The following is a 19,777-nucleotide window of genomic DNA, read 5'->3' on the forward strand; positions in this document are numbered from 1 at the left end:
GCAGGCAGACAGGAAGGCAGACAGGCAGGCAGGCAGGCAGGCAGACAGGCATGCAGGCAGACAGGCAGGCAGGCAGGCAGGCAGACAGGCAGGTAGGCAGACAGGCAGACAGACAGAAAGGCAGGGAGGCAGGCAGGCAGACAGACAGGCAGGCAGACAGGAAGGCAGACAGGCAGGCAGACAGGAAGGCAGACAGGCAGGCAGGCAGGCAGACAGGCAGGCAGGCAGACAGGCAGACAGACAGAAAGGCAGGGAGGCAGGCAGGCAGGCAGAAAGGCAGGGAGGCAGGCAGGCAGACAGACAGACAGGCCGACAAGCAGGCAGACAGGAAGGCAGACAGGCAGGCAGGCAGGCAGGCAGACAGGCATGCAGGCAGACAGGCAGGCAGGCAGGCAGACAGGCAGGTAGGCAGACAGGCAGACAGACAGAAAGGCAGGGAGGCAGGCAGGCAGACAGACAGGCAGGCAGACAGGAAGGCAGACAGGCAGGCAGACAGGAAGGCAGACAGGCAGGCAGGCACGCAGACAGGCAGGCAGGCAGGCAGGCAGGCAGACAGACAGAAAGGCAGACAGGCAGGCAGGCAAGCAGACAGGCTGACAGGCAGACAGATAGGCAGGCCGACAGGCAGGCAGACAGGCAGGCAGGCAGACAGGCAGGCAGGCAGGCAGGCAGGCAGACAGGCAGATAGACAGAAAGGCAGGGAGGCAGGCAGACAGACAGGCAGGCCGACAGGCAGGCAGACAGGAAGGCAGACAGGCAGGCAGGCAGGCAGGCAGACAGGCATGCAGGCAGACAGGCAGGCAGGCAGACAGGCAGACAGACAGACAGGAAGGCAGGGAGGCAGGCAGGCAGGCCGACAGGCAGGCAGACAGGAAGGCAGACAGGCAGGCAGGCAGGCAGACAGGCATGCAGGAAGACAGGCAGGCAGGCAGGCAGACAGGCAGGCAGGCAGATAGGCAGACAGACAGAAAGGCAGGGAGGCAGGCAGACAGACAGGCAGGCAGGCAGACAGGCAGACAGACAGAAAGGCAGGGAGGCAGGCAGGCAGACAAACAGGCAGGCAGAAAGGCAGGGAGGCAGGCAGGCAGACAGACAGGCAGGCCGACAAGCAGGCAGACAGGAAGGCAGACAGGCAGGCAGGCAAGCAGGCAGGCAGACAGGCATGCAGACAGGCAGGCAGACAGGCAGACAGGCAGGCAGGCAGGCAGACAGGCAGGCAGGCAGGCAGACAGACAGAAAGGCAGGGAGGCAGGCAGACAGACAGGCAGGCAGAAAGGCAGGGAGGCAGGCAGGCAGACAGACAGGCAGGCCGACAAGCAGGCAGACAGGAAGGCAGACAGGCAGGCAGGCAGGCAGGCAGACAGGCATGCAGGCAGACAGGCAGGCAGGCAGGCAGACAGGCAGGCAGGCAGACAGGCAGACAGACAGAAAGGCAGGGAGGCAGGCAGGCAGACAGACAGGCAGGCAGACAGGAAGGCAGACAGGCAGGCAGGCAGGCAGGCAAAGTTGTAGGTTTGTGGTTCAGGTGATATGATGGCAGAACTGAGCTTCGTAGGCTATTTTGTGTATCGGCCGTATGCACCCCTAAGCACACACAGTGTAGACAGACCTCAATGTATCATTTAAAGGTGATCAGCAGATTCAAATCAGCTATTCTATTTGAAAGTGAACAGAATTTCCCTTTACAGTGAAACTTTCTCCTGCTAACATTGCATTTTTGTAAAAAAAAACACTATTATATTTCAATTAAAACACAGTGTAGGCGTAGCTCCTACACATGGGTGCGTGATCCAAATTCATGACTTAATGTATGGAAAGCTGGTCACAGTAAGAAGACACACATTATTGCGTATTCGAATTCAATTAAACAACCTTTGCATGTAGACAAATACTGGTGCCTTGCATTTATATTGAAAGAAAACATATATTGTATAATGAAAATAAATTCTGGAAACCATATTACAATGAGAGCAGAAGCCATATGCATTCAAAATGGCGGCTAGCACGCTCAATAGACAGCATGAAGGAGTCAGCAGGGTTGAAAACTTGGTTTCATATTTTGACATGTATAGAACTGTAAAGTTACACCTAGAAGTTATTTTGTCTCCATCCCCCTTCACAGAATACCATGGATCGGGTATATGTGATATTAAGTCACTCACGCAATCTAGAGAGGAGTTTCCTTCCATGATAACCCATGTTATTCAGTCATTATTCAGTCATTGGGTACAATTACTAACAGCTATTCATTTATTAAAAATTCCAACAATTAATAAAATACAGAAACTGTACCTTCGCTTTTTAACATTATTTCGGCAATAAGCCCCGAGCCTCTGGGCCATTACTGCATAAGGTAATGCCCCCGGGGTCCATAGTTACCCTTATGCGGTAATGGACAGCAGGCTCAAAGCTTATTGCCATTAGTATCCCGGCCCGTTAGACCAGGGTACTAATGGTGTTTTTTTTTCGGCTGCGAGGCTCGTTGTGTTTTGCAGCTGGAAAAAAAGTTACGAAAATGGCATCTGCGGACAGGAAAATGTAGTGGGTATCATCACAAGTTGGGCGGTATCCCGACTGGGATACCGCCCAACTGTATTTGCTTTACCGGCCAACCCTCCGATGGTATTACCGCCGGATCATGGGTTGGGCAGTAACTGTAATTCCCCATTCTAATAGCGCAGCGCTAATTGCATCTGGAAATTGACATTTTTCCAGTGCATTTACCCCCAGTTTGAAGCTTGAGGTAAATGCTGCAAGACTCATGTTTGGGCGGATCCTTAAATGAGGCGGTAAGAGCGTTACCGCCACATTTAAGGGCAACCGCCCAACTCGTAATGATGCCCAGTCCATTTTCTCTTTCCGCGACAACCCTAGTAAACAAAGAAAATGGACACCATGGAGGGAGAGAAGGGACTACACGTTATCCCTTCTCCCTTTCCATGGCGGCCAATCGAGTAAAAGAAAAAAAAAATTAAACCAAAAAATGGCCGCCATGGGACAGGAAGAAGGGACTACCTGTAGTCCATTCTCCCTTTCCATGGTGGCAGCTCCATAATGAAAAAGTTTTGTCTGGCCATGGCGCGATAAACGCACAGACATCTCTGGGCTTAGCATAGGGTAAGGCTTCAAAACTATCCGATCGGTGCGCTGCTGTCTGCATTCTAGTTGCGCTCCGGGTACTAATACGTTTTAATGTTCTTTTAAGTTAATTGAATAATCTTTTATAACGTACTAAATACCAGAGACCAGTCTCTAAGCATGGGAACGAGATTCAAATCTGTGTAGCTCTCTCTGCGTTGTCTTGCTTCCAAGACAAACACGTTACCCATGACATATCTTCCCGGTCAAGAAAATAATCATGTGTTATATTTGCTTGATTGTAATTGTTAATGCATGTTCGAAGATATTATTGGACCATGTCAGACTTAGACTCGTTTTTGCAATTTTTAAAATATTCAAAAAATACATTTTGATTCACAAAATAGTCACACATATATTTCGTTGTGAAGTGTTGTGGTCAAGCGAGATGATGTTGTTCATTCATTTTTAAATCTCATTTTAAAGGTGTTGGACCTTGATCTCAGAGTCATATTTATTTATTTATTTATTTTTACATTTATAAAGTGTGCTAAACCCGAAGGCATCAAGGCGCTGGGAGGCGGTCGAAGTCCAGATAGTTAGGTTTGCAGTAAGTGAATAAAAACATCTGGGCCAAGCAATAACTTTGAAGTTGACCTGGGCTGACCTCGAAACCACTGCTCAGTCAGGACAAGGATAGGCGCATTCAATAAGGATGAGAACCCAGCTCTGCAAAGTGATCCAAATAGTGTCATGCTCAACTATGTCAAGTGAGGTTGTAAAACCTAAAGGGGGTGCTGACCCTGTAGCTATCCATATCCCCATTCCATGCAAAGGAAGGAGAGGCAGTTTACATCATTGTGTCCAGCATGACGCACAGAGTTATTCATGTCATTCGTAGGAATTTTGAGGAATTTTCCAAACAATTTCGTTTCTCTGCCATTATACATGTATTAGAATCCACTGTCACTTTGTTCATAACTAGGAGAAGTGAACCAGAACATCTGTTAATATTTGTAGAGGTGACATGTTTAACAGGGACTTTAACATACTACATGGTATAGTACACACAACAGGGAACATGTAATGTCATGTACCTGGGGCGTTAGACCCACAGCATACCACATGATTTAGCCAGGGGATATGGCCTGAATTATAATATGACCAAACCAATTGTAAATACCCGTTGATTTCAGCCAATTAAAGAAAAAAAGGTGTGCAGCCCTAGACATTCCCAATGCATCAAAACCCACGCATTGTGTAATAATAGAACTATTAATCAGAACATACATTTGACTAATTGGATGCTGCTGAGACAGTCTGTGCAGTGCTGCTCTCTCTGGATTCCAGCACCTGTGTTATTGGTCTGGAATAATTCAGTGCCACTAGTAGTTGGAGCAATCACCTGGCGAGATGTAATATAGCCGTGGCACCGGAGCCCAGCTGCCCTTTGTGTCGTCTGCTCTGTTTAGCGTGGAATTCATTGCCCTGTGAGTTGGAGGGTGGGTGGCTTCTCTTTCCAGCCCCTAGCCCTTGCTCAGTGCCGAAGCCTAGAGGCTGTGACTCCATACAGATCCCTCTAGGCCCAACATTCCCTCGTCCATTTCCTTTCTGCTGACAGAGACGTAGGCCATCTATGATTTGTTACAGCTCTTTCTATGTGCTCTTTTCAAACTATATCTAATTCCTTGATTGTTTGCATATGCTTTGGTGTGCAGTAAACATTATAATGTTATTCTAAAATAATATTGATCTGGACTTGGTATCTTTAGTCATACTGGTGTCGCAAAAGTGTGCACTGTGTCTTCTTTAGTTCATTGCCATATCCAGGGATGTCATTTCACCAAAATGCCTGTGGCAGCGGAAGTGACATCACACGACCCTTGACCTCTGATGACATCACAAGAAGTGATGTCATTTGACCGAACCCCAAAGTGACATCACTGTAAGCAATGGAACACGACCTTTCACCCCGCGACAAAACAGGAAGTGGTATCACATAGCATTGTTTCTAAGTACACAACGGAAAATATGGTTTACAATATCACTGTAAAGTGATATACATTTCATACAAGAATGATTCACCATATGTATTGTTAATATCGGTGCGTATAGGCCCATATCACCAAATTATTGTGAACGTCCAAGGCCAAACAATAATGATGTGTTATTATATAGCACGTACGCCTAAGCGCTTCATATAGAACACATATATATCACCCAACCTGTGTTGGTACTCATTTATCAACCTCAGCAGGATGAAAGGCTGAGTTGAGCTTGCTGGGAGACGAACCAGCAACCTGCAGATCACACACACATTGCAGCAGCCATTGTTCAACCCACTAAGCTATCTTACTGGCTATAGCTATCAGGAAACCAGCCACTCCAGAAACAAAGTGCCATATGCTACTGGCCACAGCCCATGATCTTCAATAAAAACAAAATAAAGTTCAAACTTATTTTTAGGGTAGCAAGGGAGACCACAGGGTAGCAAGGGACATTGTGACCCCTGGCGACCCCTACATGACTTTCATGGCCTTATCCCTGCTGCATGGTCTAGGTCGTTCATCAACCTGTACTGTGCCTTTTCCTGCCTTTGTCTCATAGCGCTCCGAAACTTCGAGAAGGCGCTATATAAACCACCAAAAGCACTATTATAATGAAATGGGGGAGTATATGCCAGGCTCACAAAGGTATCGTAACTATAGGACTCCCCGTGCTGCCAAAACCTTGTTGTCATGTCCAGGTAACACTACGAACGGGTGGCATACTTCTCAGACCCTGCTCGTCTGTCCAGGGGCCGCTGCTTCCTTACCGATCTCGCAGTTCTCGCCTTTGAAGCCCACCTCGCAGCTGCAGCTGTACGTGTTCATGGACGAGTGGCACTGCCCTCCGTGCAGGCAGGGGTTGTTCTGGCAGGGGTCCAATGGGCCTGTAAGGGGGAAAGACAGGCGTAAGTTGAGACAAGTGCTATCAAGGCTAAGGGTGGTCTCAAGATGACATGTGGTCAGTTAAAACATTGGCAAACACTCCTTTCATCAGACCCTTGCTACTTTCCAGCAACCCTCCTTCCAGCCGAAAAAGTGAAGAGAAAATGTCATTTCACCAAAATTCCAGGGGTAGCGGAAGTGACATCACACGATCCTTGACCTCTGATGACATCACAGGAAGTGTTGTGATCTGTCCCCACCCCGAAGTGACATCACGGGAAGAGGTGGAGCACGACCTTTCTCCCCTTGGCATCACATAGCATTGTTTCTAATTACACAACGAAAAATATGGTTTGCAATATCACTGTAAAGTGATATACATTTCATACAAGAATGATTCACCATATGTATTGTTAATATCAGTGCATATAGGCCCATATCACCAAATTTCTGTGAACGTCCAATGCCAAACAATAATGATGTGTTATTATATAGCACGACATATCTCCCCATGACAAAACAGGAAGTGGCATCACATGGCATTGTTTGTAACTACACTATAAAAAATATGGTTACGGCATCACTGTAATGGGTTATACATTGCATACAAGAATGAATCACCATATGTATCATTAGTACCCGGCACGCGCGGCTGAACAGGAATACTGTGTGGTGATTGGCTCATTTGCAAACCATACCGCACGGTATTCCCGTCCACGCCGTGCGTGCCGGCTACTCTGTTCCCGACGAGGGGCATGGCAGCCCCTCAGCCAATGAGGAAGCTCGAAACAGGGCAATCCCCGCTCCGAGCCTCCCCATTGCTGGAGGCTTCCTTCGTCCCCCGCCGAGGACGCAGGTAGGATTTTTTTATTCCCCAGCCTCCCCTCCCCACCCCACTTACCTTCTATCCCACGGTCTCCGGCGGGGACGATGGAAACCTACAGCTGTGTGGAGACTCGGAGCGGGGCCATCCCCGCTCCAAGCCACCACACGGCTGGAGGCTTTCATCGTCCCACGCCAGACACCGGTGTACGTTTTTTTTTTCTTCCTCCCCATCCCCTCCCTTCCGACCCCACTTACCTTATTTTTTCTTTAGGTCTTGGAAGCGAACGCGCTGGGAACACTTCACGGCAAAAAAAATGGCCGCCGCCATGGAATGGAAAGGGAAAACGTAGTCCCTTTCCATGGCGACGGCCATTTTTTTTGCCATTTTTTTTTTCTGTTCCGAAACGTGTTTCAGAACAGAAAAAAAAAGCAATTAGTACCACAGTCTAACGGGCCGGGGTACTAACAGCAATAACCCACTCGGTGGCGGGCCAATGCCGCCCTGAGGTAAGGCCCTTGCTTCGCTCGGGCCTATAACTCGCCGCAGGGGCATTACCTGGGGAGGTATTGACCCGCCACCTCGTGGCTTATTGCCACATTAATATCAGTGTGTATAGGCCCATATTACCAAATTACTTTGAATGCAAGCAGACGTCCAAGGCCAAATGATAATGATATGATATTATACAGCACTTACTTTGAAGTGCTGCATATAAAACGAGTATACATATAATATCAACCAACTTGTGTTAGTACTCATTTATCAACCTCAGCAGGAAGAAAGGCTGTGTTGATCTTGCCGGGAGTGAAAGCTACAACCTGCAGATCACAGACACATTCTAGCAGCAAGCGCTCTACCCACCGAGCTATCATAGCATGCATGGGTTACTAATCATCAATCTATTCGCTATGTAGCTTCGAGTCATGACCACATACGTTATTGGGGGTGCGGTCGGTAAGGATGAAACACTATAGTTGGAACATGTAGTAAAGAAAGAAAGTTTTAAATCTCACTATAAGTCTACCAACACGTTTTACCGTTGTGTGTTAACTTTTCTAGTTATACTTGAATTGCGTCTCCCTCTTTAGACCTCCTGCCTTCCTATCTCCTATCCCCTAATTCATGTCCCCATCATGTTCCACTCATTTTTTTTAAATCTAATGTTAACAGTGGGGGAAGCCCCCAGCTGTTCCCCTTTTTACCCTGCTGATTCTTTCTCTGCTTTTCCCCTGAAACCATGTGTCCTTTTGCCCGTTCGGAAAAAGGGTTGTTACTAATCTTAAAATGAGGGGACACACCGCGATGCTCCAGCACCAACTTGACCTCTTCCGTCCCTTTCTTCACTAGTTACTTCTTTTTCTTAACTTTTCCTACAAATGCTCTCCTCTTTAGTTGTCACACCTTTTGCAAAAATGTTCTTGAGTTTAGCACAGGGTACCAAGTGATTGTGCTGCTTATCAGCACATTGATTGATTTTACCAGTAATCATGCCCTGATGGTTACTTTGCCTATGGTCGCAACTCAATGATTAACTCTAATCGTGATCCCATTGCTTAATTTGTCAGCAATTGTAACCTGTACAGTTCTTCATTTTGCCAGCAATAAGGTGGACAGAAATTCTTTGTCAGTAATAATGCTCCCATCCGTAATCACGCTGCATCCGTCAGTTACTATATCCGCAGCCACGACCCCATCAGTGACAGCTTCAGGGATCACGGCGTCATCCTCTTTTTTCTAGGATCCAAGCCAGTGTCAATCATTTTGCTGAAGGGGATTCATTTTGCTGAGCATCCTACCACCCCGTACCGCCTTCTTATCACTCCAGATCCTGCATGCTCCATCCCTGTACATGACCCTGCATCCAGCGCAGGGAATGGGGCGGAACATGACGGAGCGGGGCTCCGGCAAAACATGCCACCCCGTCCCCAGATTCAGGGGCTTGTCCACAACACTCACTCGTTAACAAGCAGGCTTCAGAGGACTCTGCAGCAGTGCCAAGTCTTCTCTAAGCTGCTGTCTGCTAGGTGAAGTGTGGATTGCTTGTGGGAGAGTGTGACAACTCTGCTTCAGAACAGGATACTCCCAGCAAAATCTGTCCTGAAGTCCAGTTATCGCATGCAGGAGCAGTCCACGTTTCAATAGATACTCTCAGTAGACTCAGCATGGGCCTATGAATGAAGAAAAAGCCAAACCCTCACGTACTTGCTCTTGTTGTCCAGACTGGTATATATGTCCTGCAATGCAGAGACATTTGTTTCTTAGGGTGAGTAATGTGACTAATTAAAACTGCAGACCCTAACTTCCATTATTTTCTCAAAAGGGTTTCTTACTGAATCACAATAAGACATGTTTCAAATAAAAAAAAAATCTGGGCATACTTAAGTTCCCACAATGCTCTTTGCTATTATGCAAAGTGCCAGGATTGGATTATATGAATAGATACTGTATTGCGTGACCTGGCTTGGCCATGACCCTCAGCTCTGCCCACCTCTCCCCCACAACCGCACCCCTCCAAGGAGGAGAGGGTTCCCCCAATAAATTTTTCTCATTTCCAGCACTGCCTGCATCAACAGCCCCAGAAGTCTATTTGTTATTTGCCAATAAAAGTGCCCGATTATTTACATGGCTAATAAGAATGCGAACATTTGTAAGTGTGAATGTAATCCTGACCTGTTAGTTATGTATGCTTATAAGGAGATTAAGCTGAAAGTGGGCCTTCTTGGCAAGGTCCAAGATATGAGGTGTGAAAGAGAGAGAGGAGTCGAAGATGACTCTGAGATTTCTTGCCTCACTGGATGGTGAGGGTAGAGGGCCCAAGGAGGGCGGCCAAAGGGCAGGAGGGAAACAGGACGTTGCTGTCCCATTAAGAAGAATCTCAGTCTTACTGGCATTGAGACAGAGGTAATTGGCAGCACGCCATACCTGAATAGCAGTCAGACAATCGTGAATGAGGGAGAGGGAAGAGGAGGAGGTAGTAGAGGGAAGGTTTAAGGAAATTTGAGTGTCATCAGCATAGTATTGGAAGTGAGGAAAGAAGGAGGAGAAAAGGGGGGCAAGAGGGGCCAGGTAGATATTGAAAATCAATGGTGACAGGATAGAGCCCTGGGGAATGCTGCAGGTGGAGGATGAGGTGGTGGAGGAGAAAGGACTGAGTCACACCTGTAAACAATGATTAGTTAGGAAGGAGGTCAGCCAGTCCAGTGATGCATTGGGTGTCATGGAGCCTTGTTATGGGATGGAAGGATTGGCTGGGTCAAAGAAGAGGAGAGATCGAGGAGAATGAGAGCAGAGGGAGAATTGGGGTCAAGATTAGCGTGCAGATCTTGACGGGTGTTCAGGAGAGCAGTTGCCGTGCCTCTGGATGCCCGGAATCCAGATTGATGGTCGTGAAGGCAACCAGCATGTTCAGTATGATGGATCAGTTGGGGGAAGACCAACTTTTCCAAGCGTTTGCCCAGTAAGGGGGTGGTAGAGATGGGGAAGTAGTTACCCGGGCAGGAAGGGTGAGCAGACAGCTTTTATAGGAGAGGGTGCACAAGGTTGTGCTTGAGGAATATATGGAAGGAGCCATATGCAAAGGAGTGGTTGCAGAGATCGGTAATAGCCATGGCGAGAAAGGAGATATTATAATACCCCGTCCATGCCATAAACTGAGATGGTGAGTGTGAAAATGAGATGTCACAGTTAGTGCTCAGATCATGAGAAAAATGAAACGAGGATCCGAGGTCACACTGTAGTCTTCACGTTATTCCCAACATTGTCGGCAATCAAGCTTTCCCTAGTGTCTGTCTCACGCCCGGATAGATATATTTTCCTGGGGTGCCAAAAGCTACTGAATGGCTGAGAAGTAGGAAGCTCTGGGGACACCTCACAGTGAACACCCTTTCATTTCCCAGGATGGCTCAAGCTCCTGGAAGGATTGGGAAATGAAGAATGCCAGCTACTTCACACTAATTCGAAATCTCTGGGACAAGCTTGGACCCTTTCCTAGTCTAAGGCAGACAATCGTAGGTCCAGTTCCCTAGGCTGCTTGGTTGGCTGCAATGGAGAGACTCCATTGGAGAGGAATAAGTGCAAACCTCTGATTTTCACTAGGAGGGAAGACAGTCCCATACACATGTGCCTGTCCCTTCACCAAGTAGAAACGGTGCATTTTACAACATATTTCCTGAAGGAATTTGGAGTTCTGCACATACAATATCTCAACCATAGTGATTCAACCTGCTGAGCTTGCTTTGCAGCTTTCTGTTTTCGACTCATCCCTTAACAGTTGGGCCTCATCACAAGTTGGTTGGTATCCCGGTGGTATTACCTCCGGGATACCTCCAGGGCTAATAGCGTTACCGCCAAACCCCTGGGAATTTTCAGCGCGATTACCTTTGGTGGTATTACAGCGCAGTAACTGCGCCAAAAATCTGCAAATTCCCGGTGCATTTAACCCCAGCTCAGTGCTGGGGGTAAATGATGCCAAACCCGTGATTTGGCGGACCCTTAAATGTGGCGGTAATAGCATTACTGTCATATTTAAGGGTTACCGCCAAACTCGTGATGAGACTGAAAGGATTGGAACTGCCCTTGAATCACAGCATTATCACTAGCCTAGAACATATGCATGACTTAAAACCCAGTAATGTTAGCTCTCGCAAAATTGACTCTGTGCAAAGTCCCATTTAGACTTTACTGACAGAAAATGAATGCATTTCTACGGGGGCCAAAAGACATTACAGCCCCCACTGATAACCCCATTGCCCCCTTTCACTCCCACCTTAAATTCTGATTCCTCTGTCTCGCTTTTAAATCCCTCCATGACCTAGCCCCCCCTATCTTTCTTCTCTCCTCTCATTCTACATTCCCTCCCGTTCCCTCCGATCTGCTCATCTCTTCCTACTCACTGTTCCCCTGTCCCCATGCGCCCCCGGTTTCGGGGCGCTTTGCGCCTTCTGTGACAAGAATTCAAGATGGGAGACAGCTGCGGATATCAGGTGGCAGGCAGTTCGGCAAGCGAAGTTGGATGGACGGCTGCAGGCTAGCCTACACGGTGGCTCAGGGTCAGGAATCATCATCTCAGTGCTGGTTGGCGGGTCTGAAGCATTGGTGGAGGCATCTCAGACAATGTTAACGACTGCGGCATGACAACAGTCAGAGTTGAAGTCAGTTGCAGCTCGAGGGGCTCGACTGGCTCGGAAATTTCCTTTAAGGTGGACGCTGGTTGATGCTTGTTGATGCACTCCTCCTAGTTTCTTCACTGGGCTTGCGTCTTCCTTTAAGGGGGACATCCCAAAGCTGAGGAGAGTGTTGCAGGCACCGGCCTTGTCCTGGGTTTCGTTTCAGAGACTCTCTGGCACTTCCCACCCTGGAAACTTACATGCAGAGCCTAGCAGGGCGCATTGTGTGCTGGCTGGGTACCGGTTCTGGAGCTGCTGGAGGGTCCTCTGGATTCAGTATCACCCTCTGTCCCTGGGAGATGTTTAGGGGAGGGATATTGCTTCCCTCTTTGGAAATCCTGGTCTTCCTTCACTGGTGGAATATTTCAGGCAGACTGTACCTCCAGCCAGGTCCCAAATGTGTTCTTCTTTTAACTCCTTGCAAAGTCTTCAGATGATCCACCCTCTTTTAAAGCTGAATAGGCAACAGTGATTGGTGTAGGCTAAGCCTACCTTAATGAAGCAATCCTGGGCCCCACCAACAATCTCCTGTATACATGAGGTCGTACCCAGAGTGCTTTGCAACAGAAAAGGTAAAGAGGTGAAAACATGTGAAACTAAGTCATACCCTTCTTCCTGTCTGTTTTGGATCCAAGGTTCTCTCTAGTTAATGGAGCTCTCTGTGCTTCCCGATTAAAGCGGCAGGTCTCCCTTGAAGCGGTGTCGAGAACAGACTTTCTGTCTCCATCAATCCACATACTCGTAACTTCTAAATGGGGTCCCTCTGCTGGGGTTGCCTATTGTAAACACATAGTCCCAGACATGACAGGTCACTGCCCTTGATACTGACAGGCGGTAGTTGGCTATAGGTTGACACAGTGCATATCAAAGGTTGTTGGGGTTTTCCTGTCTTTTCTTAACCTCTGCAGCCAGGCCTCATGTGGGCCTGTTTGAAGTATACTCTATTATTATCTTACTTATGTTAATTTCTGCCACAACCTGCAGTGCTTACAGAAAAGAACAGGGCAGATACATGGAGCTTTTGTTAGTTAATTAGGCTGGCCATGGCAGGAGGAAGGTTTTGCCCTCCATCTTGTGAGATACCTTGATGTACTCTTGACTGTCATATTACAAGTAAATATGACAGTGGGGACGGTGCCTGTAGGCTGTGTCCACCCAAAGTATGCAGGTCTATGTGTATGTTGTGCAGTGAGCATAGGAAAATGTGTGTGGATTAGCCCCACACATTTTCCAGGGCTTGATCTACCATCATTCAATTTCATTTAAAATTTCAAAAAAGCCCAGGTGAGCGCACACCCATTCTGCTGATGCTCGAATTCCTCACCGTTACTCTGATGATAATCGCCCTGGGCTTTGCTCAGTTTTGCTGGCTTCTTCTTTTTCTCAATGTATCATTTCCCTTTAGTCTCATCAGTTCTTCCACTTGTTGGTCCATTATCACACATGGCATCTCGACTCTTACATTCATAGAGCTTTGTCGTTGGTGTTTTTTGGTTGGAATCTGCATACAATATAGATCAAATGTTTCAGATATGTCGGAACACGGTATAGATACCCTGAACCTGCCTGATTCAATGATACATGCATCCCCTATATGTCAATGGTTTTATGTGGGTTTAGTAGGAGTGACTTAATATGGAATACATTATCCCTTTGCATACGTTATAGGATATTGCAAGTCACTGAGGTGTTCTGTGACTAAATAGCCAAAAACGGAGTTCTCAGAACTGTGAGGTGACCCAAAATATTCTTTTTACTTATGGTAGAAGGTATTTTGTTCCTAATAATACACTACCACACACTGTCAGTCTCTTTAATAGCAAGCCTCTTGCTTAATCTAATGTAAGATATCTTCCAGTTGCTGATACATATAATCATTGTAGAATCTATTTGGATTTAAAAAAAATCTGATGTGTTGCAGAAAAAAACAGTTTCAGCAGTTTAATTAAATGCAACAGAAAATGTTTGGTCCTTTAAAATAAGTAACAACGTGCAGATGCACAAAATAAACCTACTACCATAAATAACTCCTTGTCAATTAATGGCTGCAAAGTGTCACATAAAGCAATTTTACAAGAAAGGAACTTGAAAAGCTTGCCACGGCTTTAAGTGCTGCTGCGTCAGCTGGAATTCTGCTCAGCGTTGGCTCAAGCATCGGGAATGGTAATGTCACTACTATTAGTGCTAACAATGCCATATTGCGGTACTTTTCTTATTACAGGTCAGTAGTGGTGTCACAACGAAGCCTGTTAGAAGAAAAATATTTACTGGTTTTATATGGTTATTGCAGGTTACCATGTATTTATTTAATTATTTATGTATTTATTAGGCACTAAAGTTTGTGAGAATCAAAGCGCAAAACCAAAGCATCAGGACAGACATGGGAATGTACTAGGCAGTCGAGGGCAGTGCTTAAAGATTAAAAACAGAAAATGTAAGTCAGCATCTAAGTCAGGAGCGTCATTTACGTAAAGAACTCAGCAAATACAAACTGTAGTGGGGGTCCCAAGTACAGCCTGCACTCCAGTTGTTCGTTTTGAGGTACCAGGAACGTTCACACGGAAGTATGTGATGTACGAGGATGCAAATAAACCAGCAGAGAGCCTCAGTGGGGCTCTGTCCAGTACCAATTAGAAGAACCGCACCTATTGAGGTACTTACACCTAAGAAAACCTGGACAGTAAGGTATCCATTGAGAAAACCATATCAACAAATGAAACGGAATGAAGATCGTCTGAGTACAGTCCCTGAAGAAGTAAAAAAGATCCTAATGGAAGACGAAAAGTGAAATCAAAGGAACCCGGACTGACTCACATATAGAAGATATGACGACCTGCGATTGACGAAAAGAGACGAAACACCATGGATAAGTGACATCGCAAACCTGGATTGAAAAGGACAATGTCAAATGTAAGAAGCTTATGCCATAAGCACGGCGAAGATATTCAGTTAGTTTATGCATGTACATATGCTTGTAACCGCAAAAAAGCTAAGAAAATCGTCTGGCTTGCTATGCTTAGTAGTAAGATGGATTGTGGCAAACACCATCTATACATATCTACTTCAAAAGAAGCACTTTATATAAGTATACTTCCACTATGCACAAGGCAGAATCAACCAAAGGTTACTGGAGGCCGCATGAGGAGAGTTCATAGTTGACAAATCAAGAATAAAAGGCAGAAGCGAACCTCAGACAGAGACAAACCGTGCCAAAAAGCCTAGGTCATATCAGCTAAAATGGATGTACAGTAGCTACAATTAATGAAGCAAAGAACAGAATATCCTGCTACGGAAGGTCAAGACAAGAAGCTGAAGGCAGGTGGTGGGCAAAATGAAAATCAAATACACAAAACAAATGACATGAAAAATGGGGCGATTTATGGGGTCTGAATCACGTGACCAGCTGAGCAAGAAGAAGGGGGACTTTCACACCTACTCATGGCAGTGGGCCATGCAAAGACATCAGAACATTTCTAGACAAGAGACACACTCTCGAGGCCAACCACAATTAATTAATTGACACATGACCACCGAAGTGGCCAACCCAATCATAGTGGACCAAGTAACCAAGTAATCTAGGGTCCTATAGTTAGTAGAACCAATGGGACATTGTACTTTTAGAGATGTCTATAGTAGCCATTTTTAAGGTAGGGTTTAGATGCCACACCTGACAATATTTACCCAATCCCCTCACTCCATTACCATATACAGATATAGCACCTATACTAATGTTACCTTCCTAGAACCAATAGAATTGCATGTCCTAGTGCACAAAACGTTTTCTGTTTTTTCCTGAAGGATAGAAGGGACAAATTAGATATCATGGAAATAGGAAGCGAGTTCCGCCTATTTTACAGGTATGCTCCAGCATATGGTCTGAACGTTATATTATAATGGCAACAGTATGCATTGATTTTGCACTGCTTTTTATTACCTATATTTCTCTCTTTTTCTAATTTTGATTTTTCCTGTTGGCAATATTATAATGTTAACTGCAATCTATATGTCGATGGAATTAAATCAAAATATGAAAACAAAACACCACAGACAACACAAGCAACTGGTAGACTCCTCCAAAACTCTTTAAAGTTATGCCACCATTGATTATTCCTCTCCAAAGATATGCCATCATTGTTGTATAGCCTGCTTATGTTTCCTAGTGCTTACTGATAGTCTAGTTGCTTTGTATTGTGTTCTAAATAACTTCTGTGACCACTGCACTGTTTACTTTTTGTAGTTCTCACAAACTACATTACCCAGATTCCCTGGTGCTCTTCAACCCGCCGGCGGCGCATCAGCGCCAGCGCATATGCAGAGGCCGGTTGTCACAGGATATATATTAACTCTCTCTGTGCCCCCTCAACTCTGTATGTATGCATTTGAGTGCCACCATTGCGTGTGAGTGCCACCATTGATTATTCCTGTTGTATAGCTTATGTTTCCTAGTGCTTACCTGTGAAATGCTATACATTTTCATTGATCTTCCAGGCAGTAAGGACTGCTGATATTCTAGTTGCTTTGTAACATCTTTGTATTGTGTTCTAAATAACTTCTGTGATTACCATACTGTTTACTTTTTATAGTTCTCATGAACTACATTACCCAGATTCCCTGATCCTCTTCATCCCGCTGGTAGCGCATCAGTGCCGGTGCGTATGCACAATCGGTTGTCGCCAGTTTACACCCGGCTTGCATCCTGCGGCTCTTCCTCTCTGTTCAGCTGTGGTGTACTGGTAAAGTTTGGGTTTGCCTTCGTGCATCCACTGCCGTCTTTGGTCAGCCACCTGAAACTGGGCCAGATACAGGGATGTGCCCAAGAACTAAAATTCTGCCAGGTTCAGAAAGGAACGTCCACAGCAACAACGACAGCCTGACCTTACTCTCTAATAACTATTCCATCATTACTAAGGACGCTGCCAGGCAATGTCTCTGTGTGGCCACCCGCTGTCTTTTTCCCTATTGAACACGCATTCTCTTATGCAGCATAGGGTTGAGGTAGAAGATCAACTCTCGCTCTCTAATCTTCATTTTCTTGCAATCACTGAGTCCTGGCTCAGTGACTCCATTCCCACTGAGGCCACCTTAGCCGTTCCCCATGATTATGAGATTTTCCGAGCGGAACGTGTAAGCACAAATGTAGGGGGAGTTGCCTTGTTATTTAAGCCCAGTATCAGTGTCACCCCTTGCCTCACAACCCCCCTCCCCCCGACGACTGTGAATACTAAGTGGCAAAGCTCCAAATCAATGAAAACACATCACTCACGATCGTGGTCATTTACAGGCCGCCTGGACCTCTTCCCTTGTTTGAAGAACAAGTCCTGAACCTTTTTAACAAAAACACCAATGTCGACACGCAAGTCATTTTAATAGGGGATTTTCATCTTTGGGCCAATGTAGCTTTGGACAAAGCTGCATGGTCACTTCTTAATGCGGAAAAAAACGAGATACTTATCACTGCTTCTAGCCATTTGTTAAAGAAACATGCCCCAGAGTATGCTTACTTCTCCATTGCCAACACCACCTTCCCAGTTGCTAAAAGATTAAAAACACTGGGTGTCACGTTTGATGCTGAACTAACCATGAGGCACACATTGACAAGACCCGCGCATCATGCAGTCTCATTAATAAACTGCTCAGCCACCTTGGCCCCTTTCCCTCACAGAAAAATGTGTCTTCGCTGGCTTCAGCCCTAGTCAACTCACAGCTTGACTATTGCAATAGTATGTTGGCCGGCACTGCCCAATCAAACTTTTCTGGTCTTCAAGTGACCCAAAATGGGGTGGTAAGAGCAGTGCTAGGTGTCCCTAGATGACATCACATCTCTGAGGCAAGAAGAGAGATGCTCTGGTTGTTTGTGAGGCAATGTGTTTCTCATAAGATTCTGACTCTAACTCACAAGTGCTTGGCCCACGAAGCACCTATCTATCTTACCGAAAGTCTGAAGCAATACTTGCCCTTGCGCACTCTTAGATCACAGGACCAGGCAAAACTTGTTCAGCCAAGATACTGGCTTGCTAGATATGGGGACTAGCTTTGATGTCTTAACCCCTGCTATCTGGAACTCTATCTTTCCTGAACTAAAAAAAAAAAACGACGACTGAGTTAAAAAAAGGCTGTAGACCTTTTCGTAAAACGCGCCCTCAATCTAGCCATCTTCAACCCCCACTCTGACTTCAACCTTCCTGTTGTCTTGTCTTGTTTGTTTTCTGTGCGCCCTGAGGCCCTCGTGCGAGTTGGCGCATTACCAAAAATGTAAATAAATAAATGCCAAAACCACTCCAAAAGTATAAACTTGCAAGCCTATCCTGTCCACTCCTCTACACCCAAACAAAATCCCAAAATCCGAACTCTGATGCAGAGCATGACCCACCACAAATGCAGTGGTATTCCTGTAAGGCAGGTTGAACTCGCCCAAAAAGATTTGAGCGCCCCACAGATTTGTTGTTTTGCTTTGGAGGGCTTTGGGCACCACTGGTTAGAGGCTGCCCTTGTGCAATATTTTTAGCTGGCTAACACCAACAGTGCAGGGGTCGAAAATGCGATTCACGTATCTGGCCTCCACCTTTAGGCAGGAGCTACCACTGGGGAACCAGGAGCCTTTCCTTAGGAGGCAGCAAATGTGACATTTGAACAAGATGCAAAATCAACTTTTTTGTCCATTGCATATTATACAATATGCTTTAAATGTCCCTTACGTGTGCCCTTCATTGTCCTTTAAACACACACCCAAATCTACACAGTTAAACTCACATAGCTGGTTGTATAGTACCACTTGCCAGGGGAGTCAAAAATAGTTCCTGTTAGGTGTTGGTTTCAAGCTAACCGGGCTCCCCTTGGCTACAACCAGGAGCTAAATAGCTCCTAGCTCCTGGCAATTCCTTCCACTGCAGTAAAAACATTCCCCATGATTCCATTAGCAATACATATTGGGAGCACTGGACGGTACAGTTGCTGTATGCAGACCAGCAATGACTGCTACGGCCTAGCCCGCATCTTGCTCCTAGCACCTTTGCACAGGTGTCAGTGCATTGCATGGTTCCCTGGCTGGTGTAGATTCTGTTATGCCTTATGATGTTGGTAGCTTGCAACTCACACACTATAAACTCAACCACCCCTGGGCCGCCATCATAGGAGTCACAGAGAGCTGGGAGTTGACTAGGAAATGTCAGGGTGGATGGAGGAGTGCATGTTCCTTCCATAACACGGAACGGTGTCAGGTCTTTCCTCTTTTCTTTAAGAGTGGAATAGTTCTAGAGTCAGCAACGCTTTGGCTAGTGAAGAGACTAACACATGAGGGCCCCAAGAGTTGTTAGGAGGGTGCGCCATTATTCATGTATCAATGGGTGCAGGCCTCCCACCATGCCAGTGAACTGAACCATAAAGGGTTAATGTTTAGTATACACAGACCAGATGGGAATGTGCTTGTAAGAAAGATAGTTTCCATCGGTCATGCCTGGACTGCATTTACAGAGCCGGAAGGCCGCTTGTCTCAGTTTTACATGTGGGTGGCTATGCTGGTGAGCTCAGAAAGGAGCACATCGGTGGACTGGCTGTGTGGCAGGGAGATGGAGGTCGAGCAAATTACCAGCACGGCAGGATACAATGGCAAAGAATGTACAAGAGATGGTGACGACACAACATTCAGGTATCCAAGAATAGTGAAACTTCCATGTCCGCTCTGCTAAAATACATCATGAGGGCATGAGCAGGACATTAGCAGGCCTCAGAGAATGCACTCCTCTAAACATGTCCGCCCAAGCTTCATGGGAATAAGGATT

General features: G+C 46.3%; 1 protein-coding gene across 1 annotated transcript in view; it reads right to left on the reverse strand.

Annotated features, from left to right (window-relative positions):
• Window positions 1–19,777, reverse strand: part of NCAN (neurocan) — a 1,349,040-nt gene that overhangs the window by 264,048 nt on the left and 1,065,215 nt on the right. The window contains exon 11 of the mRNA XM_069649118.1: window positions 5,894–6,010. Within this exon, the coding sequence (XP_069505219.1) occupies window positions 5,894–6,010 (117 nt within the window). The remainder of the gene's footprint in view (window positions 1–5,893; window positions 6,011–19,777) is intronic.

Source organism: Ambystoma mexicanum, chromosome 1p, assembly GCF_040938575.1.
Source record: "Ambystoma mexicanum isolate Mex_15411 chromosome 1p, UKY_AmexF1_1, whole genome shotgun sequence".
Lineage (NCBI taxonomy): Eukaryota > Metazoa > Chordata > Amphibia > Caudata > Ambystomatidae > Ambystoma > Ambystoma mexicanum.